At 59.9% G+C, this 17331-nt stretch overlaps 3 protein-coding genes across 8 annotated transcripts; 1 reads left to right on the top strand and 2 right to left on the bottom strand.

Moving 5' to 3' along the window:
- Positions 1-262: 262 nt before the first annotated feature.
- EML3 (EMAP like 3) lies at positions 263-9403 on the bottom strand. Of its 6 annotated transcripts, none has more exons than XM_047070274.1 (22): positions 9326-9403; positions 8330-8501; positions 8004-8255; positions 7793-7906; positions 6677-6744; positions 6388-6511; positions 5997-6167; positions 5730-5799; positions 5533-5643; positions 5192-5287; positions 4651-4806; positions 4356-4497; positions 3779-3930; positions 3571-3696; positions 3356-3487; positions 2821-2888; positions 2228-2316; positions 2059-2156; positions 1842-1929; positions 1217-1315; positions 793-813; positions 263-701 (listed from the first exon to the last, which is right to left on the bottom strand). In XM_047070274.1, exons 1-22 carry the CDS (start codon positions 9345-9347, stop codon positions 349-351), a joined length of 2724 nt encoding a protein of 907 aa, XP_046926230.1. In that variant the 5' UTR covers positions 9348-9403; the 3' UTR covers positions 263-348. The 6 variants fall into 6 exon arrangements, 5 of the variants coding, with proteins under 5 accessions (XP_046926230.1, XP_046926229.1, XP_046926226.1 ...); XM_047070273.1 differs by having other exon boundaries at positions 8004-8258; XM_047070270.1 differs by having other exon boundaries at positions 411-701; positions 793-923.
- Positions 9404-9863: 460 nt separating this feature from the next.
- On the top strand, positions 9864-11997 carry ROM1 (retinal outer segment membrane protein 1). Its single transcript, XM_047070276.1, has 3 exons — positions 9864-10756; positions 11149-11395; positions 11488-11997. The coding sequence occupies exons 1-3, from the start codon at positions 10167-10169 to the stop codon at positions 11704-11706; spliced, it is 1056 nt and encodes a 351-aa protein (XP_046926232.1). The 5' UTR covers positions 9864-10166; the 3' UTR covers positions 11707-11997.
- A 149-nt stretch (positions 11998-12146) lies between these two features.
- Positions 12147-16767, bottom strand: B3GAT3 (beta-1,3-glucuronyltransferase 3). Its single transcript, XM_047071832.1, has 5 exons — positions 16607-16767; positions 15310-15484; positions 13506-13866; positions 13007-13297; positions 12147-12650 (listed from the first exon to the last, which is right to left on the bottom strand). Exons 1-5 carry the CDS (start codon positions 16686-16688, stop codon positions 12552-12554), a joined length of 1008 nt encoding a protein of 335 aa, XP_046927788.1. The 5' UTR covers positions 16689-16767; the 3' UTR covers positions 12147-12551.
- Between the last annotated feature and the right edge of the window lie 564 nt (positions 16768-17331).

Genomic DNA, 17331 nt, shown 5'->3' on the forward strand with positions numbered 1-17331 from the left:
CCGTTGCAGCTCGGCCCCTCCTCCGAGGGCGGGAGAGGTGTTGGGCTTAACTCTCTCCTCGCCGGAGCCCCTCAACTCCGCCTGCGGCCGCGAAAAGACTCGCGCGCCTTTGCGCTCCGCCGGGTTATTTGCAAGCGGCTTTGCCTGTTATTTGCATGAGTGGCCTACGCTCCCCTACTCCTTCCAAACTCCTCTTTTCCTTCATCGCCACCCCCACAGGGCCCCGGAGGCGCCCAGCCGCGCCCCACAAAAGGACTGGGAGGCGACTTTGCTTTTGGTTTATTGCCCCTCAGCAGGCGGCAGGAGTCAGGGCCCAGGCTGGGGCTGCCCGGCTCAGCCAGCGGGTCTCTACAGTGTGTGCGGGGTGCCGTTCGCCCCCTCCAGGGAAACGCGCGATCGGGAATGTCTCGAAGTCGAGGAAAAGTCGGCCCCTGGTCCTGGGGGTTTCGGGTGGGCGGGGCCGCGCCGCAGGGCCGGTGGCTCCCCTCCGGCAGCGGTCAGACATCGAGAGAGGAGGCGGGGGACAGGGAGGGGGTTCGAGAGGGCGTGGCGGGCGCCGGCCCCGCGCCCCCAGCGCCCAGCACTCGCCACTGGAAGATGCTGGCGTCCTTGCCGCCCAGCGAGATGAGGTGCGAGTCGTCGTGCGTGAACCGGACGCTGGTCACGTGGCTGCCGTGGCCGCCGTACACGAGGCTCGGAGCCTGGGCGGGAAAGAAGACCGAGCTGCGGCGGCCGGGGAGCCCTGGACCCGGCCCCCGCCCGCCCGGCCCCAGAGGCCCCTGGAGGCCTCACCTTGGCGCGCGCGCACGGGTACTGGAACAGGTGCACTTTGCAGAAGTCGTCGGCCACGGCCACCACTCGCTCGTTGTGGGAGCGGCACAGGGAGTTGATGTCGGTGCCATCCGAGCCGTCTGGCCACACGCCTAGCACAGCAGCCGGCCTCAGTATGGCCTCCTCCCCGCGGCCACCCACGGCCCAGGCTCCGCACCGTTTCCGGCGGTCAGGCAGCCGAGGCCGCCCACCGGCCGCGTTCCAGGCAATCCTTCCCGGTCCCGGCAGCCACCGAGGGCCAGAGGGGCCTCCTGGGCTGGATCTGCCGGTTTCTTGACACCCACCCCTCTGACACATGCCCAGCATTCGGAGCCCAGTGCGGGCTCCACCTTACCCCGCACACCCCACCCCACCCCACCCCGCAAGGTTCGGAGGCCCTGCTCACCATAGACATGGAAGCCCAGCACGCAGGTGTAGGTGGCCCACTCCCGGTCTCGGCTCTCATAGCGATTCCTCAGCAGCTTGCAGCCTCCAGCCACGTCCCCTGGGGGGAGGGAGCCCACCCAACTCAGCTCTCCCCCTGCCCTCGGTTGGCAAGACACCGACCGACCCACCGACCCACTGACCGGGAAGGGTAGGTTGGAAAGACTAACTTGAGGTAATGGCATGTGATCTGGTCACCTTGGTAGCCCTCAGCCCAGGGCAAAACCCAGCCCCATGCACTTCCTGAATCCTGAAGTTCTGAAGTTCCCCTAACAGCTTCTCATCAGTTCTTCCTCCCTGGCTAAGTCAGTTCCTCCACACCTGCTGAGAAACTTGTCCTAAACAATCTTTTCCTAGTACATTCCTCAACTCCCTCAAGTCCTCGTGGGGAAAGGCATGGTGTAAAACCGTAGGGTTTTTCAATTCACAATATTTCTCCTACCTGAACAATTCCAACTCCACTTCAGCCCCATCTCTACCTGGAGCTGCCTACATACTCTTCGTCCCCTCCCAACCAGGAGCCTCCCACCCCAAAACAAAACCCAGCCGATTACCCATTCCCCATGCTTTCCCCTACAGCCACTCACAGTAAAGGATCTCATAGTCCCCAGAATTGGACATGATGAAATTCCCATCTTTGGACCAGTCAAGGTGAGTGATGAAGCTGGAGTGACCCTGGGAGCAAGGGTCAAGAGACTAAAAATGTAGCTACCATTTCCCATCCCCAGGTTCCCCTTAGTGCACGAGAGCCCTTCCGGTTTACCTGCTATGGCAATGCCCCACCCTCCACCCCGGCTTCCTCACCACACAGCGGCCAAAGCGGCTGGACTTGGCACCCTCACTGGAAACGCTATAGATGTAGATCATGTTGTCATGGGAACCGATGGCCAGGTACAACCCATCTATAAAGACAGTCACTCAGAGAGGGAAGGGCCAGGGACAGGTCTGGGTCCAGGGTGGGGGTGGCTCCCACCTGGGCTGTACCGGACCACTGAGAGCTGCTCATTGCCATCAGTGACATCAGACACGATCTCTCTGGTCTCTGTGTCCAAAACCAGCCACCTGGAAGGGAGGGGGTGGAAAGCAGGTGTGAGGTTACCCATCCTGGGCAACGTGGGGGTTGGCAAGTTGGAGAGCGTCAGAGACGCCAACAGAAAGGCTGTGATGTAGACAGGTTGCCGCTGCATTCTTATGCCAGGAAATCGGAAGACGCTGAGGAGAGAGAAAGGGTGAGGGGCTTCTGATGCCTCTAAGAAAAGAATACAGGAACCTTATGGAGTCTGTAAGCCTGTCACTTCCCTGTGTCAGTCTCTCCCATGTCCCTCCTATCCCCCCACAGCTTTTCTATCCTAAGCTGCCACTCCCAGGCTCAGAGGGGAGAGTGGTTGGGTGTGATGACAGTTGCCACAAGCAGAGCAGGGGAGGCCCGGGCTGCAGAGAAAAGCACTGAGAAACGAGAAGGTGCGGTTGGGGCTCCTGAGCCACACTCCTCCCCTGCCACCCCATTACCAGGGGCCCTTCCCAAAGCTCCTGCTTTCCCCTCCCAGGAATCCTGGCTCCTCTCACCTCCCTGTGTTCAGTCCTACGGCCACAACTGCCCCGCTGGGGTGGAAGTCAGCACAGAGACCAGTCTCCTGGGAGGGGGGAGAAGGTGAATTCAGGAAGATGCCTTTCTAGTGAAGGTTCCCGGGCAGACACCTTGTCATGTTGGTAACACCAAAGCCTTCTCCTCCCAAGGATGAGACAGGGAGGAGAGGGACAGTAGGCCTGGGGTGGAGGCAGGGTGTCACTGGAGCCTAAACTAGGCGATACTCAACATATTTAACAACCAGAACTGAGCTAGGAGGCTGTGCCAGAGATTAACCATTTGTTGCTGGATCAAAGGGAGGTCTGGGGGTCTGGGGGTAAGGGGGAGGGGACAGTGCCTAGGGGACACTGGAGGCATCTGCACAGAAGAATGCAGATTTTGGTAGCCAACACAGCCATACCAGTACAAAGTGGCTGCCCCTGGGGAGAAGGAAGAGGGATGCTGGGGAAGGAGTGGTGTCCACAGAAGCCATGGTGGGTGTGGCACTGGGGATCCAGGGACACGGGGCTCTACCTTGAGGTCAATGCTCCAGGCCAGCGCATGGCCCTCCCCATCCCACAGGCACAGTTGTCGGTCATGGCCACAGGTGAGAAAACGGTTCTGGAAGGGATGTGTGCAGAGCCCCCAGAGCTCATCCGTGTGACCCTGCAGCAGATCACGGGCTGTTACCTCTGCCCCTCCTCAGTAGCACTTCCCACCCTCCTCCCTGGAGCCCTTGGCCCTCCAACCTGGATTACAGGGGAGAAGCCCTGCGCCAGATCTCCCCTCAGCAATGCATTCTTCGTGGTTCCCACCAGCAGCTCGGAGCCCAGCCCCTCAGCAATGGCCCGCACAGCCCCAAAGTGTTCAGGAATCTGCGGAACGGTGGCATGAAGTCAGGGGCCCCCTGGCCATTCCTCTCCCCACTCCCTCCTTCGACCCCAGGCTAGCCCTCACCTCAGCCTCCTGGAGAGCCACCAGTCCCGGCCCCCACTGGACCAGCCGGCGGTCCCGTCCGCCACCACTCAGTACAGTCCCATCCCGCCGGAGACACAGGGCAAAGATGGAACCTTCGTGAGCATGGGCCTGGGCCACAATCCCATAGGTCTCTGTTGGCAAAGTCACGAGTGGGTCATGCTGTGGGGGTACAGGGAAGTGGGGAACAGAGGCAGCCTTGGCCGTCACAACACAATAATAACTCCTAGCCGCTGAGCACCTACTGAATGTGATCTCTGATCCTCAGCTATTATTTTACCCAGTTTACAGACTGAACAACCGAGGCTCAAAGAAGCGAGGTAACTTCCTAAAGGCCACACAACTAGTGGCAAAACTGGAATCTGAACCCAGGATCTGGCAGACTCCAAAGCCCCAGCCGTGTCACCCCTACCCTTCCAGCCGGCCTTTCTAGAGGGTCCACAGAGATCTATCAATTCTCATGGTTAAAAAAAAAAAAGAAGAAAAAGGAAAATCCTCTGTTTCCCACAGACACCCTCTGGGGTACTAGACTTCCCAGGTGCCACCTCCAACCACATACCTTTGGCCCCACCCCTGCCTGGGGTCCTGGCATCTGAGAGGCTCCGTCCCCAGGTGAGAATGTTCCCCTCTGAGTCCCCAGTAAGAATGTCCCCATCCGGGAGGAACACAAAGCAAGGGACAAACTTGGGTTTCTTGTATTTCTAGGGGAGAGAGCAGAGATCAAAGGGAAGGCCAAAGACTGAAAGTCACAGACCCTTGCCAGCTGGGTGGTATCAGGGTCTAAGGTATTCAGACCAATACTTCCATCTCCACTCTGTCCTCCCCACCCCACCCCACACCCATCCACGCCTCACCCCAAAGACACCCTGTTTCCGGGTGAGAGTCCCGTTCCCAGGAACCCCTGCTCCTCCACTCCAGTTCCAGAAGTGGACATGCGATTTCCCACTGGTGACAATGCAGCTGCTGTCGCGAGGGCTGAAGCCAACGGCCAAGACTGAGTCATTTGTACTCTGAAGGGAAGATACCAGATTCAGCCACCCCAAGCCCTGAGCACCTTCACTTGACTTGACTCTTCAGTTTGCAGCCTGACAGCCGGTCTGCTGATATCCTGAAACCCGAGGACAAGCCTTCCTTCTGGACCCAGACCCTGGTCCCCTCAGGGCACCCCTCCCTGTCACTCACGATGCCAGAACCACCCTAATGCCTAAGACATTATCCCTCAGGAAGCCAGAACTTCTGAAATCCCCATTTACAGCCTCAGAGAGGCTAGGGGGCTTCCTCCAGGTGACCCAGCCGGAAAGGAAGTCAACGTATGGGTAAGTCTGCAGCTCTCTATACTTCACTGCCCCCAGGTCCCTAACCACGGTGCCCCGCCAGGCCGCCTGGACTCCTCACCTTGATCTCAGCCAGCTTTGTGCCCCGGCTGCAGTCCCACACGGACAGCATGTGCTCATTGGAATCATCCACCACACAAAGAAAAGCACCCTGATCCTGAGAATGGGGGACACATCGGAGGGGCCGAGTGAGGCCTAGAAGTCTGTGGGTTCATGGTCATTAGGCAAGGGCTGCCATCACAAGTCGAGCGGGCAGGAGAAGGGGACACCTGCTCCTTTCTCAGGAGAACCGGCGGAGTCAGGTTCAGGAAGGCCAGAACTTCTGAGGCTTCCCGGTGAAGTGCAAGAATGAGGTTCGCGGGCAAGGAAGATGGGGGTCTAGAGGCTTTGGGGTCGGCTCACCGCAACTGAAAAGGCCAGGGCTCCCACGCCCCGCTCGAAGGCCCCCAGTCCAATCTCCTGCAGCTTCAGCAGTGTCTCTGAGTCCCAGACGTGAACCACAGGCTGCAGGGGCTGGGAGAGGAGAAGGGGTCAGGGGTATGAAGGAAAGGCAGGCTGGAATTTCATCCTGTCTGCCTGGTGTTGGGCTTTGGTCTTACCTTTCCATCTTTATCCACTCCAGCTGTCTGTCCTGAGGCTACACGAACACCATCGGGGTGGACGGCCAGACTAAGTGGGGGGAGGAGACACTCTAGGGAAGGGGGTCGGTCTCTCAAGACCCCTCAGGACACCTTCTCCATGCTTGCAGAGCAGCAAGGCGACTCTACTCTCCTGCTCCTCCACACCGACCCAGACCCTGCTCCTGCCAAGCCCACCATCCCCACGCCTAGAGCCGCCCGCCCACTCCCAGGTCCCAGGCCCCTCACCATCGAACACAGTCCGTGTGGCCCCGGTAATGTCGCTGGCCGCCACCTCCAGGACCCCCTGGGCCTCCCTCGGGCCGGTACAGCACCACCACACAGGCGATAAAGTAGACCACCTCCCCAGAGCGCAGCACAAACAGATTAGAGCGGGAGTCACGACCCCTGTACCCGTAACTGGAGTGGGGATCACAGTCAAGGAAAGGGTCAGATCAAGGGCAGAATGAGGAAGAGGGGGCAACGGAAGACCTTCTGGCTGGCAGCACCATCGGCAGAGGATGGGAGGGGAGGATTCAGAGGGCTCCCTGATCCCGCAGGTCCAGGGGGAAACCATAAAGAAGGGGGGGTTCCCAAGATGGTTAAGGTGGTTCCTGGGGGATTGGAGGGGGCAGGATACACCCAGTCAAGGCTGAGGGTCTCCGGGGGTGGGCCGCTGGGCAGCTCCTCAAGGCTGCGGATGCCAGACGGGATGTACATGGTAATGGGGCGGCCGCGAAGGAACATCTTCACTGAGATGCCTTCTACAGAGAAAAGGGGGGTGTCAACCACCACCCTGCAGCCTCCCTTCCAGGAAAGCCAGAGCAGAACTCTACCCACCACACCTCACAGGTCCCCCAAAATAGCTCTCAGGGCTGTCGCCCAAACCCTAACACTGTCATCCAAGTTATTCACTCCTCTGTACGTACCCAAATTGTAGTTGCTTCTCCGAGACCCAGGGCCCCCGGGGCTGGAGAGGGGGTCTTTCCCCCCACGGCTGTTGGGAAGAGAGAAAAGCATAGGGATGGGGTCAGGGCCCAAGACCTAAGTGGGGAAGGGCAGGACACAAGAAAGGAGTTACTCCAGAGACCTACAGAGTCATCTCTGCAGGCTTTTAGTTTGCATTCGGAGCATTCGGGGCCCCAGAGTAGATGGGGACTCTCAGCTCCATGTAAGAGATGAGAAGATTCAGGCCATAAAGCTTGTAAGAGCCAGTGCGGCAGCATGACGGGGGGGGGGGGGGGAGCCCTTTCCTCTAGACTACCAGGCTTCTGGTTGACCTTTTCACTTCTCCATCGGTAAAATGGGACCAAAGTGAATCCAGAATGTACACCAGCCCTGCCTTTCAGGGATCTGGGAGGTCAGCAAGAAAGTCTTTATCTCTCAAGGGGAAAGTAACAGGTGAATTCCACAGATAGCTGTCATTAGATCAAAAACGTAGTGACTTCTCTTCTGAGAATACAGGGGAAACCGAGGACGTGGCTAGAATGAACACTCAGGTGTCCTGGGGCCTGTATAGACTCTGAGACAACTACGTTCAGCCACTAGAATTTCCCCTTGCTCTGTAGAAATAAAGCCTGGTTGGGGGTGGGGTGGGGGGCGGTGAGGGGCAGTGGGGGGAAAACTCCGAAAACAGTCATCCAGGAAAATCGCGAGAGCTTTTTGGTACCTCTCGGATTCCTGGAAGGTATGTGGTGATATGATGGAACCGAAGTCAGGGAGAGGAGGGTTCAGATCCTAGTTCTGGCTGTGTGACCCGAGACAAATGACTTACCCTCTCTGAGCCTGCTTCCTCGCCTGGACAATGAACAGCATGAGACCACCTACCCCCCAAGGGTGTCGTGGGAACTGAATGAGATGGAGGAGGTCGAGGGTTTAGCACAGTGCCGGGTACACAGCAGGCGCCCCTGGGGGGCTTGTTCCTTTCTTCCTGTTGGGCGATGAGGTCCCCCCACCCCACCCAGGGAAGTGAGGTGAGGGATGTGGAAAGTCAAGAGCCTGAGCGTGGGGTGGGGCGGGTTGGGGGTGGCGGGAGCCTCGCCCACCTCTCTGTGCTCCCTGACCGCAATAACAGGTTGGCCGAGGAAGCTGCCTTCCGGGAGAGTTTCTGCCGAGGCCGCTCTGAGGGGGATGAGGAGGAGGAAGAATTTCTCCGTGGCCTGGTAGGAGCATAGTGAGCTGGTAAAGATCGTTCCCTCTCCTCACGCTTCCCAGTCCCTCCGCCGGCCCTCCTGGCCCCTGCCACGGGACACTTACGTGTCAGCGCGCTGTGGGGGCTGCACAAGCCTGAGGATCCCTGGGGGGCCAGGGGAACCACTGCTGCTGCTGCCCCCTCCTTCAGACTGGGTCCCACTAGGCTCTTCACTGCCCCCCTGTGGGGCTGGGGGCCCATTGCTCAGGCCAGGGGGTCCAGGGGACGGCTGCATCTCAACCTCTGTCTCCGTCTGGGTGCCCCGGCTCACCAAGGAGGGGCTGCACGTGGGTGGCAGTCCTGGGGGGGCTGCAGGGCTGCTGGGGAGACAGTGAGTCAACCTGATGCCCCCAGAGGCCCTCGGAAGAAGAGGGCGTGACAACCTGCCTACCTGTCCCTTGTAGGAGCTGGGGCGCCAGGGTCCTGCAGGGAGTTCGGGGGCGCCTGCAGCCGCAGCAGGCGGAGGGCTTCTGCCAGGGCCGCCTTAACCAGCTCCATCTCCTTCTCCTGCACCTGAAGCCGCCGGCTCAAGGACTGCAGGGCCTCCTGAGCAGGGCCCTCACCTGGGAACAGGGCAGGAAGCACTCAGAATGTACCCACCACCTGAAGAAAAGGGTTGAGGGGATTCTGACTTCCCTCCGACCTTGCATTCATCCCATAGGACTACCCCCTTCAAGCAGCCCCGGGCTTGGAGGCTGGCCCGGAGGGGAGGAGGCGGGTGGTAGAGAATCAAGGGCCTCCTTCTGGCAGGGCAGGCGAGGAGCCTGGCAAGGCTCCCTTCCTGCTGCTGTCTCAACCTCCGCAAAGACAGGGAGTACCATGGAGTACCAGGGGGAAAATATGGAGTACTGCCCAGGAACGTGGGAACCACAGAGGGAGGCGCAGCGCCGGCGCGGGATGACGGCCCACCCCAGAGCAAAGCTCAGGTCTCCAAGGCAGGCAGAGAAACTGAGAAGGGGGCGCGAAAAGAAGAGGGCGCCCCGGAGAGTACAGTCATCTGAGGGCTCACAGGACCAGGAGGAGAGATCGAGAATGACAGGAGAGGGTATCAGTGGAGACGGAGTCATAGTGAAGGTCCCAGGGTAACGGGTCAGAAGTAAAACGACCCGAAAGACCATGAGAAGAGGCCCGGAATAACATAGGGGGCAGAGAAACATCGAGGGGCCCAGAATAACATGGGGAATAGGATGACGTTGAGGAAGTTCGAAATGACAGTAGGAGATCCAAATAACTAGGGAGAGCGACCTGAGGAACAGTGGAGGATGCTCAGAACCCCTGAGGCCGAGGAGCACGCGGGGACGCCGCCAGACAGCCGTCGGGCACTGGCAGCGGCCGACCGGCCGGCGCTCCGGGAAGGGGCACGCCGCCCGCCCCGCCCCGTACTCACCGGGCCCCCCGGCCCCGTCCATCCGGCCCCCGGCTTGCTCCGAGCGGCGGCGGCGGAGGAGGCTTCTAAGCCGCCGGGGCCATGGCCAGGGAGAGGGGAAGGGGAAGCACCCCGGGGCGCGCGCGCAAGGGTGCCGTGCCACCCCCCGGGGGCGCTGTCGGGCGCGGGGAAAGGGCCTGGAGGGGGCGCTGTGGAGCGGGGGCGGTAGGCTCCAGGACCCGCCGGGGCCTCGGACTCTCCCGGGGCCGCTCTCGGCTCCCGGGGGTGGGGTGGCGGGGCCGTCCGGGGCCCCAGCGCCGCGGCACAAACAGGCGCCGGACGCGGAGCCGCCAGGAAGCGCGGGAGGGGGGGCGGGACGAGGGGGGGGGGGCCGGGCCGCCTGGTAACCCCTCCCTGTCCGGGCCTCGCGGCTCAGTCCCCGGGCAGGGCTAACCCGCTGACCCCCGGACCCCCTCTGGGCCTCCGCCCTCCAGGCCCTTCCGGGATCCCCGCCCCCTGAATCCCTGGGGTCCTCTCTGGTCCCGGAGTCCCTGCCCCTAGCCCCTAGGGGCAGAGCCGACCGGCCCCTCCCCACTTCCGCGAGGGGGCAGGGGCGGGGTCATGAAATGGGCCCTTAGCCCGGGGGCGGGGCTTTTCCTAAGGGGCAAGGCCAAGGCATCTCGAATTGGGGCTGGCAGGGGCCAGGGCAGCGGGTTATTAAGGATGGGGGTGGGAGGATTCCCAGGGTATTGGGGTCAGGATGGCATTAGCCCAGCTCAAGCCGGGCTGGGCTGACTCAGCACCCTGCGCCGGCCAACCCTAGTCCCTGAGAGCTCTGCTTTCCCTTGGGCAGAGATGGGAGATGGCGCCGGTGTTGCCCCTGGTGCTGCCCCTCCAGCCCCGCATCCGTCTGGCACAGGGGCTCTGGCTCCTCTCCTGGCTGCTGGCGCTGGCCGGTGGCCTCACCCTCCTCTATAGCGGGCACCTCCAGGTCCAGCTGTGGCACCTCAGCACCTTCTTGGCTCCCTCCTGCCCATTTGCTGCCCTGCCCCGGGTTGCCCTGGCAGCTGGTGCGGTGGCTTTGGGCACAGGACTGGTGGGTGCAGGGACCAGCAGGGCCAGTCTGGACGCAGCTCAATACCCTCCCTGGCGGAAGGTCCTAGGCCCACTGCTCGTGGTTGGCACTGCTGGGGGCGGGGGTCTTCTGGTCCTGGCCCTGGGACTGGCCCTGGCTTTACCTGGGAGTCTGGACACAGGGCTGGAGGAGGGCCTGGGGACTGCCTTGGTTCACTACAAAGACACAGAGGTGCCCGGACACTGTCATGCCAAACGGCTGTTGGATGAGCTGCAGCTGAGGCACCACTGCTGCGGGCGCCACGGGTACAAGGATTGGTTTGGGGTCCAGTGGGTCAGCAGCCGTTACTTGGATCCCAATGACCAGGACGTGGTGGAGTGAGTGTCTTATTCCCCCGCCCCCCTCCTCCTGGCCTCCTTCCCCTCCTTTTCCTCCTCCCCATCCCTTGAAACCCACCTTACCCAGATAGGAAGTAAATAGAGCCTAGTGATCGAGAGAATGGGTTACAGATCTGCTATCTATCAGGTGTGTGACCCAGGGCATGTTACCAAACAGCTCTGGGCCCATTTCCTCATTTGTAGAATGGAGCTAATGGGACCGATCTTACAGACTTATTGTGAGGATAAATGAATTATGCACGCCCGGCACACAGCAAACCAGTCAGTGAAGGTCTTTTTCCTGTTTCCCTTCTCCATTCCTGTGCCCGGCAGCCTTTCCTCCAGGCCTCGACTTCCAGACGCCCTAACTCCCCTCTCCCCTCCCTTTGCAGCCGCATCCAGAGCAACGTGGAGGGCCTGTATCTGATCGACGGTGTCCCTTTCTCCTGCTGCAACCCCCACTCACCCAGACCTTGCCTGCAAAGCCGGCTCTCAGACCCCCATGCCCACCCGCTCTTTGATCCCCGTCAGCCCAACCTAAACCTCTGGGCGCAAGGATGCCACGGGGTGCTGCTGGGGCACCTGCAGGGTTTGGCGAGCACGCTGGGCAGCATGCTGGCTGTCACCTTCCTGCTGCAGGTGAGTCAGCAAAGTGTCTGAGGGCTGCCTCCAGCTCTGGCCCCTGGGGCGGTGGACCCTCACTGACCTCTTTCCCTTTGCTTTTCCCCCAGACTCTGGTGCTCCTGGGCCTGCGGTACCTGCAGACAGCACTGGAGGGGCTCGGAGGAGTCATCGATGGGGAGGGAGAGACCCAGGGCTACCTCTTTCCCAGCGGGCTGAAGGACATGCTGCAAACAGCGTGGCGACAGGGAGGGGTTGCTCACAGGCCGGCACCTGAGGAGACCCCACCGGAAGAGGCACCTCCTAAGGAGGGTCCACCTGAGGCCTAGTGGCCTGGTGGGGAATGGGAGGGGGGAAGGGGAGGGATGGACAAACACTGAAAACCTCACAACTCCATACCAAGGCTCCAGGTGGGGGAGGGGGGGGTCCCTGGGATTAGAGGGGTTAAGGACAGTCACCGAGCTGGACTGGGGGCGGCAGGAAAACTAGGTGGCCGGGGCTTAGCCCCTGCGGCTGGAACCAGCGGGGAACAGAGAAAACACAGGGTGATGGGAAAGCGACACGGGAAGGGCTGGCGACTGCTCCTGGCACAGAGACTCAATAAAGCTTTTTGCACTGAAGCCACCGATCTTCCTTTCAAGGGGGTTGGGGGGCCCTGGGAGAATTGATTCCTGTCTGATAGAGAAGCCAGGACTCCTGGGTTTCGACTCTGGGAAGGATCTCAAATGCAAGAGCCAGAATGTGTGGAATGAAGGAAACCACAGGCCCCTCCAGCTTGAGATCTTTTATTCTGGAGGTAGGAGAGGGGGTCAGCATGCTCAGGTGGGGAGGGTCCAGCCCAGCTCCTCCAGCCCCCCAGGGCATGCCCAGCCCCAGTGAGTTGCCCGGTTGCTCAGCAGCCCTCCCTCCTGAGTGCCTGTCCTTCTGCTCCGCCCCAGACAGGGCTGACCTGGCTCAATACAAGGGCTGCTTGTCCCCAGCCTGTGGGCAGTGCCACATGGCAGGCTGGGGGAGGGGCGAAGCAGCTGGGCCATGCCCTGGGGCTGAGGGGGCAGAGGGGCCACCGCCCCGGCTCTGAGGGGTCAGGACTAGGAAAACCGGATCCTGGGCAGGCCAGGGGCCCAGTCCGCCAGGTCTGTGCCTGAGGAGGTGGTAGTCAGGGTGGGGCCTGCCATCACACCTCGACAGCTGGGTCTGAGCCTCGGCCCTGCCGCTGCAACTGCTCCTCCTGCTTCATCTTGGGCTTCTCCGTCCGCGTATGCCACACCAGAACCTGTCCCAGGAGGCTTTCGGTTAGAACTGGGCCCTCTGTGTAGAGTGGACCCACTCACCCCCTCTACACACACAGCGTTGGCTCCAAAGCGTGAATGGCAGGAGGCTTTAGTGCCTCTAAAATAGAGGCCCCTCACCCGCTCTGTGCTACATGGGTGCCCAGGGGACCACTTTCCTTCCCTGGCTCCCAGCTTCCCCTGCCGTAGTGCTGTCGGCAAGGTTGAGTCCGGGCCCTGGAAGGTCCCTCGTGGTTCAAACACCCACCCTGTGATCCTCCTCCCCAAGGCCTTACTCCACTTTCCCCCCATCACCTTGCCGTATCCCAAAGCCGGAGTTCTGCCCACCTTCATCCCTTACCCGAGTGCAGTTAGCAGCTCGCGGCTCCAGGTCCTTGGGATCCACGAGGTGGCTCAGGAGACTGCTCTCCAGGTGGCCCCGGGGAGCAGTAGCATCAAACTGGGCGTTGGGCTTTGCCAACAGCAAGGGCAGGGCAACAGCGAATCCTGCCATATCCACTGGAAAGGGCCTGTTGGGCTCCCATGCCGTGTGGAAGCCCACAACCCGGCCATCCTGTACCCGAGGGCCCTCAAATCGCAGGCCGCCTACCAGCCCCACAGGCCACACTGAGACACCACGGGTCCAGCGCATCTATGAGAGGTCAGAAGAGACGAAACAGACACGGGGTGGCCCAGGGACAAGGGAGCAGCAGGAAGGACCGCTGGGGTCACTCTGGCCCACTGCTCCCCCTCCTCACACAGCAGCCTGGAGCAACACTGGTAACCAGGGCAACAGGCAAAGCTGGCCCCGCCTGGCCTCTCTCCCGATCCCCCCCCCCCCACCCACCTCCGGTGCTCACCTCTTCAAAGAGCTCCCGGCTGTAGGTGTTGTCATCATCAGCAAAGTATACGACTCCCCGGGTGCCGGCTGGGGGGGGGTCCTTCTCTCCCCCGACGGCGCCCCCTCCTCTCCGGAGCCAGTCCAGGGCCCTGTTCCGTTGTTCTACACCACGGGGCCGAACCCAGCCTGGCTCACCCTCCCTGAGCCGCTGGGCCTTGGGGGTGAGGACTGCCAGGTGTGTGAAGAGGAGGCCCGAGGCCGCCAGCAGCCCAGAGACCAATGGGCTGGGGCCTTCAGCATCCTCCACCAGCAGCCAGTGCAGCCGGGGCACCAGGCTCAGCGTCTGGGACAGCCGCACAAGCTCTGCTTTTTGCACCAGCCTGCAGGGGGAGAGATGAAGAGGAGGGCGAGGGGTGGGCACCGTTTACTCACTCCAGCCAGTATACATAGCTTCTCCTGAGCCCCTTCTAGTATCCCCCGTGGTCTTTCCCCAGCCAATATCCAAACTCCTTTTCTCGCTTGTCAATTTCACACTGCATTCATTCACCTCCCCTGTTCGTACAGCCCGTGTCTGTCACTCGCCTCAACCCAAGGGCTCTGGCTGTGGGAGACTACACGTTAAGGGGCACAGGCTTTGGAATCAGCTCTGGGTTTGAATGCCAGTTCTGTTACTTATTAGGTAAGACACTGGGGGGAAATGGGTCAGATCTCCCCAAACCTGTTTCCTCTGCTATCAAATGGGATGAACGGTACTTTACAACAATGTCATCTTGAAGATTAAATTATAATGACTTTCTAAAATACCCTTAGGACCAGGTCCTCTTCCTCCTATGTTTGGGTTTCCAGATAGAGGTATTTAGAGGAGTCCTTTGCCTCCTTCCTCTCCAGGGAATTTTCCAGAGTTTAGACAAGAAACTGGGAAGGTGTGGCCCAGTTTATCCTTCTAGGCTTCTTGATCCTTCAGATCAGTCTGTCCGTCCCAGGGTTGGTGCTGCATGTGTGTAAGGGGACGGGGTTGACAGCTGGCTGTGCCTAGATGGGTCAGCCGTCTGATTCCAGGGAGGAGTTAGTAGGCTCTTTAGCGACAGACCCAAAACCATGTTCCCCAGTTGGTTTGTATCAATAATAAAGCTATATTTTAATAAAAAAAAAAAAAAGTAGGAGTGCCTGGGTGGCTCAGTCGGTTGAGGGACTGACTTCGGCTCAGGTCATGATCTCACGGTTTGTGAGTTCGAGCCCCGCATTGGGCCCTGCGCTGACAGCTCAGAGCCTGGAGCCTGCTTCGGATTCTGTGTCTCCCTCTCTCTCTCTCTCTCTCTCTGCCCTTCCCCCACTCATGCTCTGTCTCTCTCTGTCTCAGAAATACATAAACATTAAAAATTAAAAAAAAAAAAAAGGAGAGCCCTTAGCACAGTGCCTGGTAGAGAGTAAACACACTGTAAATCACAGCTGGCGTAACTGGTGTGACATAAGGCCAAGGCCTTTTCTATTTCAATTGAGTCAGGGGAGCTCAAGCTTTCTCCCCAAAGGATCCCTGAGAGAGAGTGAACTCGGGCAAGCTCAACGTTTCTTTGAAACCATATGGCTCTATCTTAAACTTTGGCAGGAGCTGTGTATTCGATTTCACAGTGTACCCCTGTCCATTTCAATGGAAAAACAACCATTTTCTCACACATCTTTGAGGAAAGATGTGGCTCATTTATCCTGTCACTTGGCATGCCCTAGTTTGAGAAACACCCCCTGGCCCGGTGACTCCCCAGACTCCTCCCCAACCCCCACCTCCTGGCCAGTGCCAGGCCTCCTGGGCGTACCAGAGCCCGTACCTGGCGTAGGTGGGGGTAACAACATAGATAGTAGGCAGGGCCTCAGGTTCGGGGGGCTGGGCAGGGGCAGGGGGTGGGCGACGGAGATCAGCCTGCAGCTGGGAAATCCTCAGATCCTTCTGCCGAAGCTGTTCTGCTGCTGCCCGCAGGGGAGGGAGGCAGTCACATGGCTGGCCTGGTCCCAGGAAGCAGGGATGGGGGCAGAGAACCACACACAGCACGTTGAGCACCCCAGAGGGGCATAACCTTCTCGTTCAACTCCTAGCCAGTGCAGTCATCTCCTGACAACTTCCCCAACAGCCTCTTCTACATCCCTGGTGGTCTCAATCAGCAGCCCTCTCCAACTTCAATACATTCCATCTGTTGCAGCTTTCATTCCGATATCGAGCTGATCATCTGCCTCCATCCCTTCTACCTGCCGGTCCTAATGTTGCCTTCTGGAGCCATAAAGAAGTCAATCTCCTGAAACAGGGCAGTCTTTTAAATGCCTGAGGATCAAAGCCTGGTCTCTAAATCTCCGAGTAAGAGGCAACATTCAATCTGTTCCCTTGGCTATGTAACCAAAGACTCATAAAATTCATTGATTCCGTTATTGGATAAATATTTATTGAATGCTCCTCGTAGAAGGCACAGCCTTAGGTGCTGGGGATACAGCAGGGAGTAAAGCAGACATGGTCCCTGCCTTCGCGGAGCTTTCAGTTTAGTGGAGGAGGCAGACACTGAGCAAAGAAACACATTAGTAAAATCATTACAAATTGTGATAAGGGCCACGAAGGAAACATTTAAGATAGAGAATAAAAGAGAATCCAGAAAAAAGAAGAGTTAATCTAGCTAAGGTGGTCAGGGAAGGCCTCTCTGAGGCGGTGACATTTGAGCTGAGACCTGAAGGATGAGAAAGAGGCGGCCAGGAAAGAGCTGGGAGAAAAGCACTGCAGCCAGAAGGAACAGGTTAAGAGCTTGAGGCAGCAATGAGCGTGGGCTTTTCGAGAAACTGTCATGCAGCTTGTGTGGCCGGAGCAGAGCGAGCGAGTGGGGAAGGAAATGGGGTTGGAAAGGAGGACGGCAACAGATCATGCGGGGCCTTGCGGACTCTGGGAAGGAGTCTGCATCTCATCCGAGGTGCGGTGGGAAGCCGCGGTGCGTTCTAGAGAGGGGAGTGCGCCCGGCGGCCGCAGAGGGCTGTCGGAGGGCCGAGCCGGCTGAATGGTGTCTGCGCGGGGGCTCATCCCCAGGGCGGGATGCAAGGCGGCTGGCGCCCTCGGACGGGCCCGCCGCACCCCCGCCCCGCCCCGCTCACCGAGCTGCACCAGCGCGTAGAGGAGGCCGGCGATCGACACCAGGAAGTAGGCGAGAAACACGTTCTTCAGCTTCAGCTTCATGGCCGTGCCGCTGCCGGCGCCCGGGCAGGCGGGGTCCCGGGGACACGAGGGGTCCCCGCCCCCCACCCGCCAGCCTGCAGACCCCGCCCCTGCAGCGGCCCCGCCCCGCGTCCCGCCTTCCTCACGCTCCTCTCCACCGGCTCCCGGGAGCTGGGGCCGACAGCGCCCGCCCGTGCCCACTTCCGGTCAGTCTGCACACCGCCCCCCGGGTTAATTTCCGGTCCCCCAGCCTAGTTCTGGGAACCACGGGAGTGGGTGACGTCATATCCGGCGTGTCGCGCTCGCGTGGCGGGCAGTCAGAAGCCTGGTGGGAGCGACGTTGAAACCTTCCCCTTGAACGCCAGTCCCTGTGTCTAGATTTCCTCCTTATTTTCATTCATTCGTTTATCAGTCACAGCACCCAGTAACAGTTTAACAAACACTCGTCACACGAATGAATGAAATCTGGGACTTCTCACGTGCCAGGCCTGTGCTCTGGGTGTCTGTCATGCATTCCTCACTAGAATCCTGACATAGGTGGTATTGTCCCCATTTTACAGACAAGTAACCAAGGTTGGCAAAAACTGCGAAATTGCCATGATGCAGTATGCTGCCCCTTCTAGATCTGTACTGTTTCCTCTGACCATTTCTTAAACAGGTGACA

Source organism: Lynx rufus, unplaced genomic scaffold (genome assembly GCF_022079265.1).
Source record: "Lynx rufus isolate CCGP_SWC_20201006 ecotype Redwood Valley unplaced genomic scaffold, mLynRuf1.p SCAF_9, whole genome shotgun sequence".
Classification (NCBI taxonomy): Eukaryota; Metazoa; Chordata; class Mammalia; order Carnivora; family Felidae; genus Lynx; species Lynx rufus.

Excerpts from the sequence above, each read along its gene's own strand:
- EML3 (XM_047070273.1), bottom strand. The coding sequence starts at position 9,347 with ATGGACGGGGCCGGGGGGCCCG. Across the intron at positions 814-1,216 it reads GCTGGGCTTCCATGTCTATG|TACCCGTGCGCGCGCGCCAA; the intron begins GTGAGCAGGGCC and ends CACCTGTTCCAG. Across the intron at positions 702-792 it reads ACCCGTGCGCGCGCGCCAAG|GCTCCGAGCCTCGTGTACGG; the intron begins GTGAGGCCTCCA and ends TTTCCCGCCCAG.
- B3GAT3 (XM_047071832.1), bottom strand. The coding sequence starts at position 16,688 with ATGAAGCTGAAGCTGAAGAACGTGTTTCTCGCCTACTTCCTGGTGTCG. Across the intron at positions 13,298-13,505 it reads GCCGGGAGCTCTTTGAAGAG|ATGCGCTGGACCCGTGGTGT; the intron begins GTGAGCACCGGA and ends GACCTCTCATAG. Across the intron at positions 12,651-13,006 it reads GAGCTGCTAACTGCACTCGG|GTTCTGGTGTGGCATACGCG; the intron begins GTAAGGGATGAA and ends CTCCTGGGACAG.
- ROM1 (XM_047070276.1), top strand. The coding sequence starts at position 10,167 with ATGGCGCCGGTGTTGCCCCTGGTGCTGCCCCTCCAGCCCCGCATCCGT. Across the intron at positions 10,757-11,148 it reads AATGACCAGGACGTGGTGGA|CCGCATCCAGAGCAACGTGG; the intron begins GTGAGTGTCTTA and ends CTCCCTTTGCAG. Across the intron at positions 11,396-11,487 it reads CTGTCACCTTCCTGCTGCAG|ACTCTGGTGCTCCTGGGCCT; the intron begins GTGAGTCAGCAA and ends CTTTTCCCCCAG.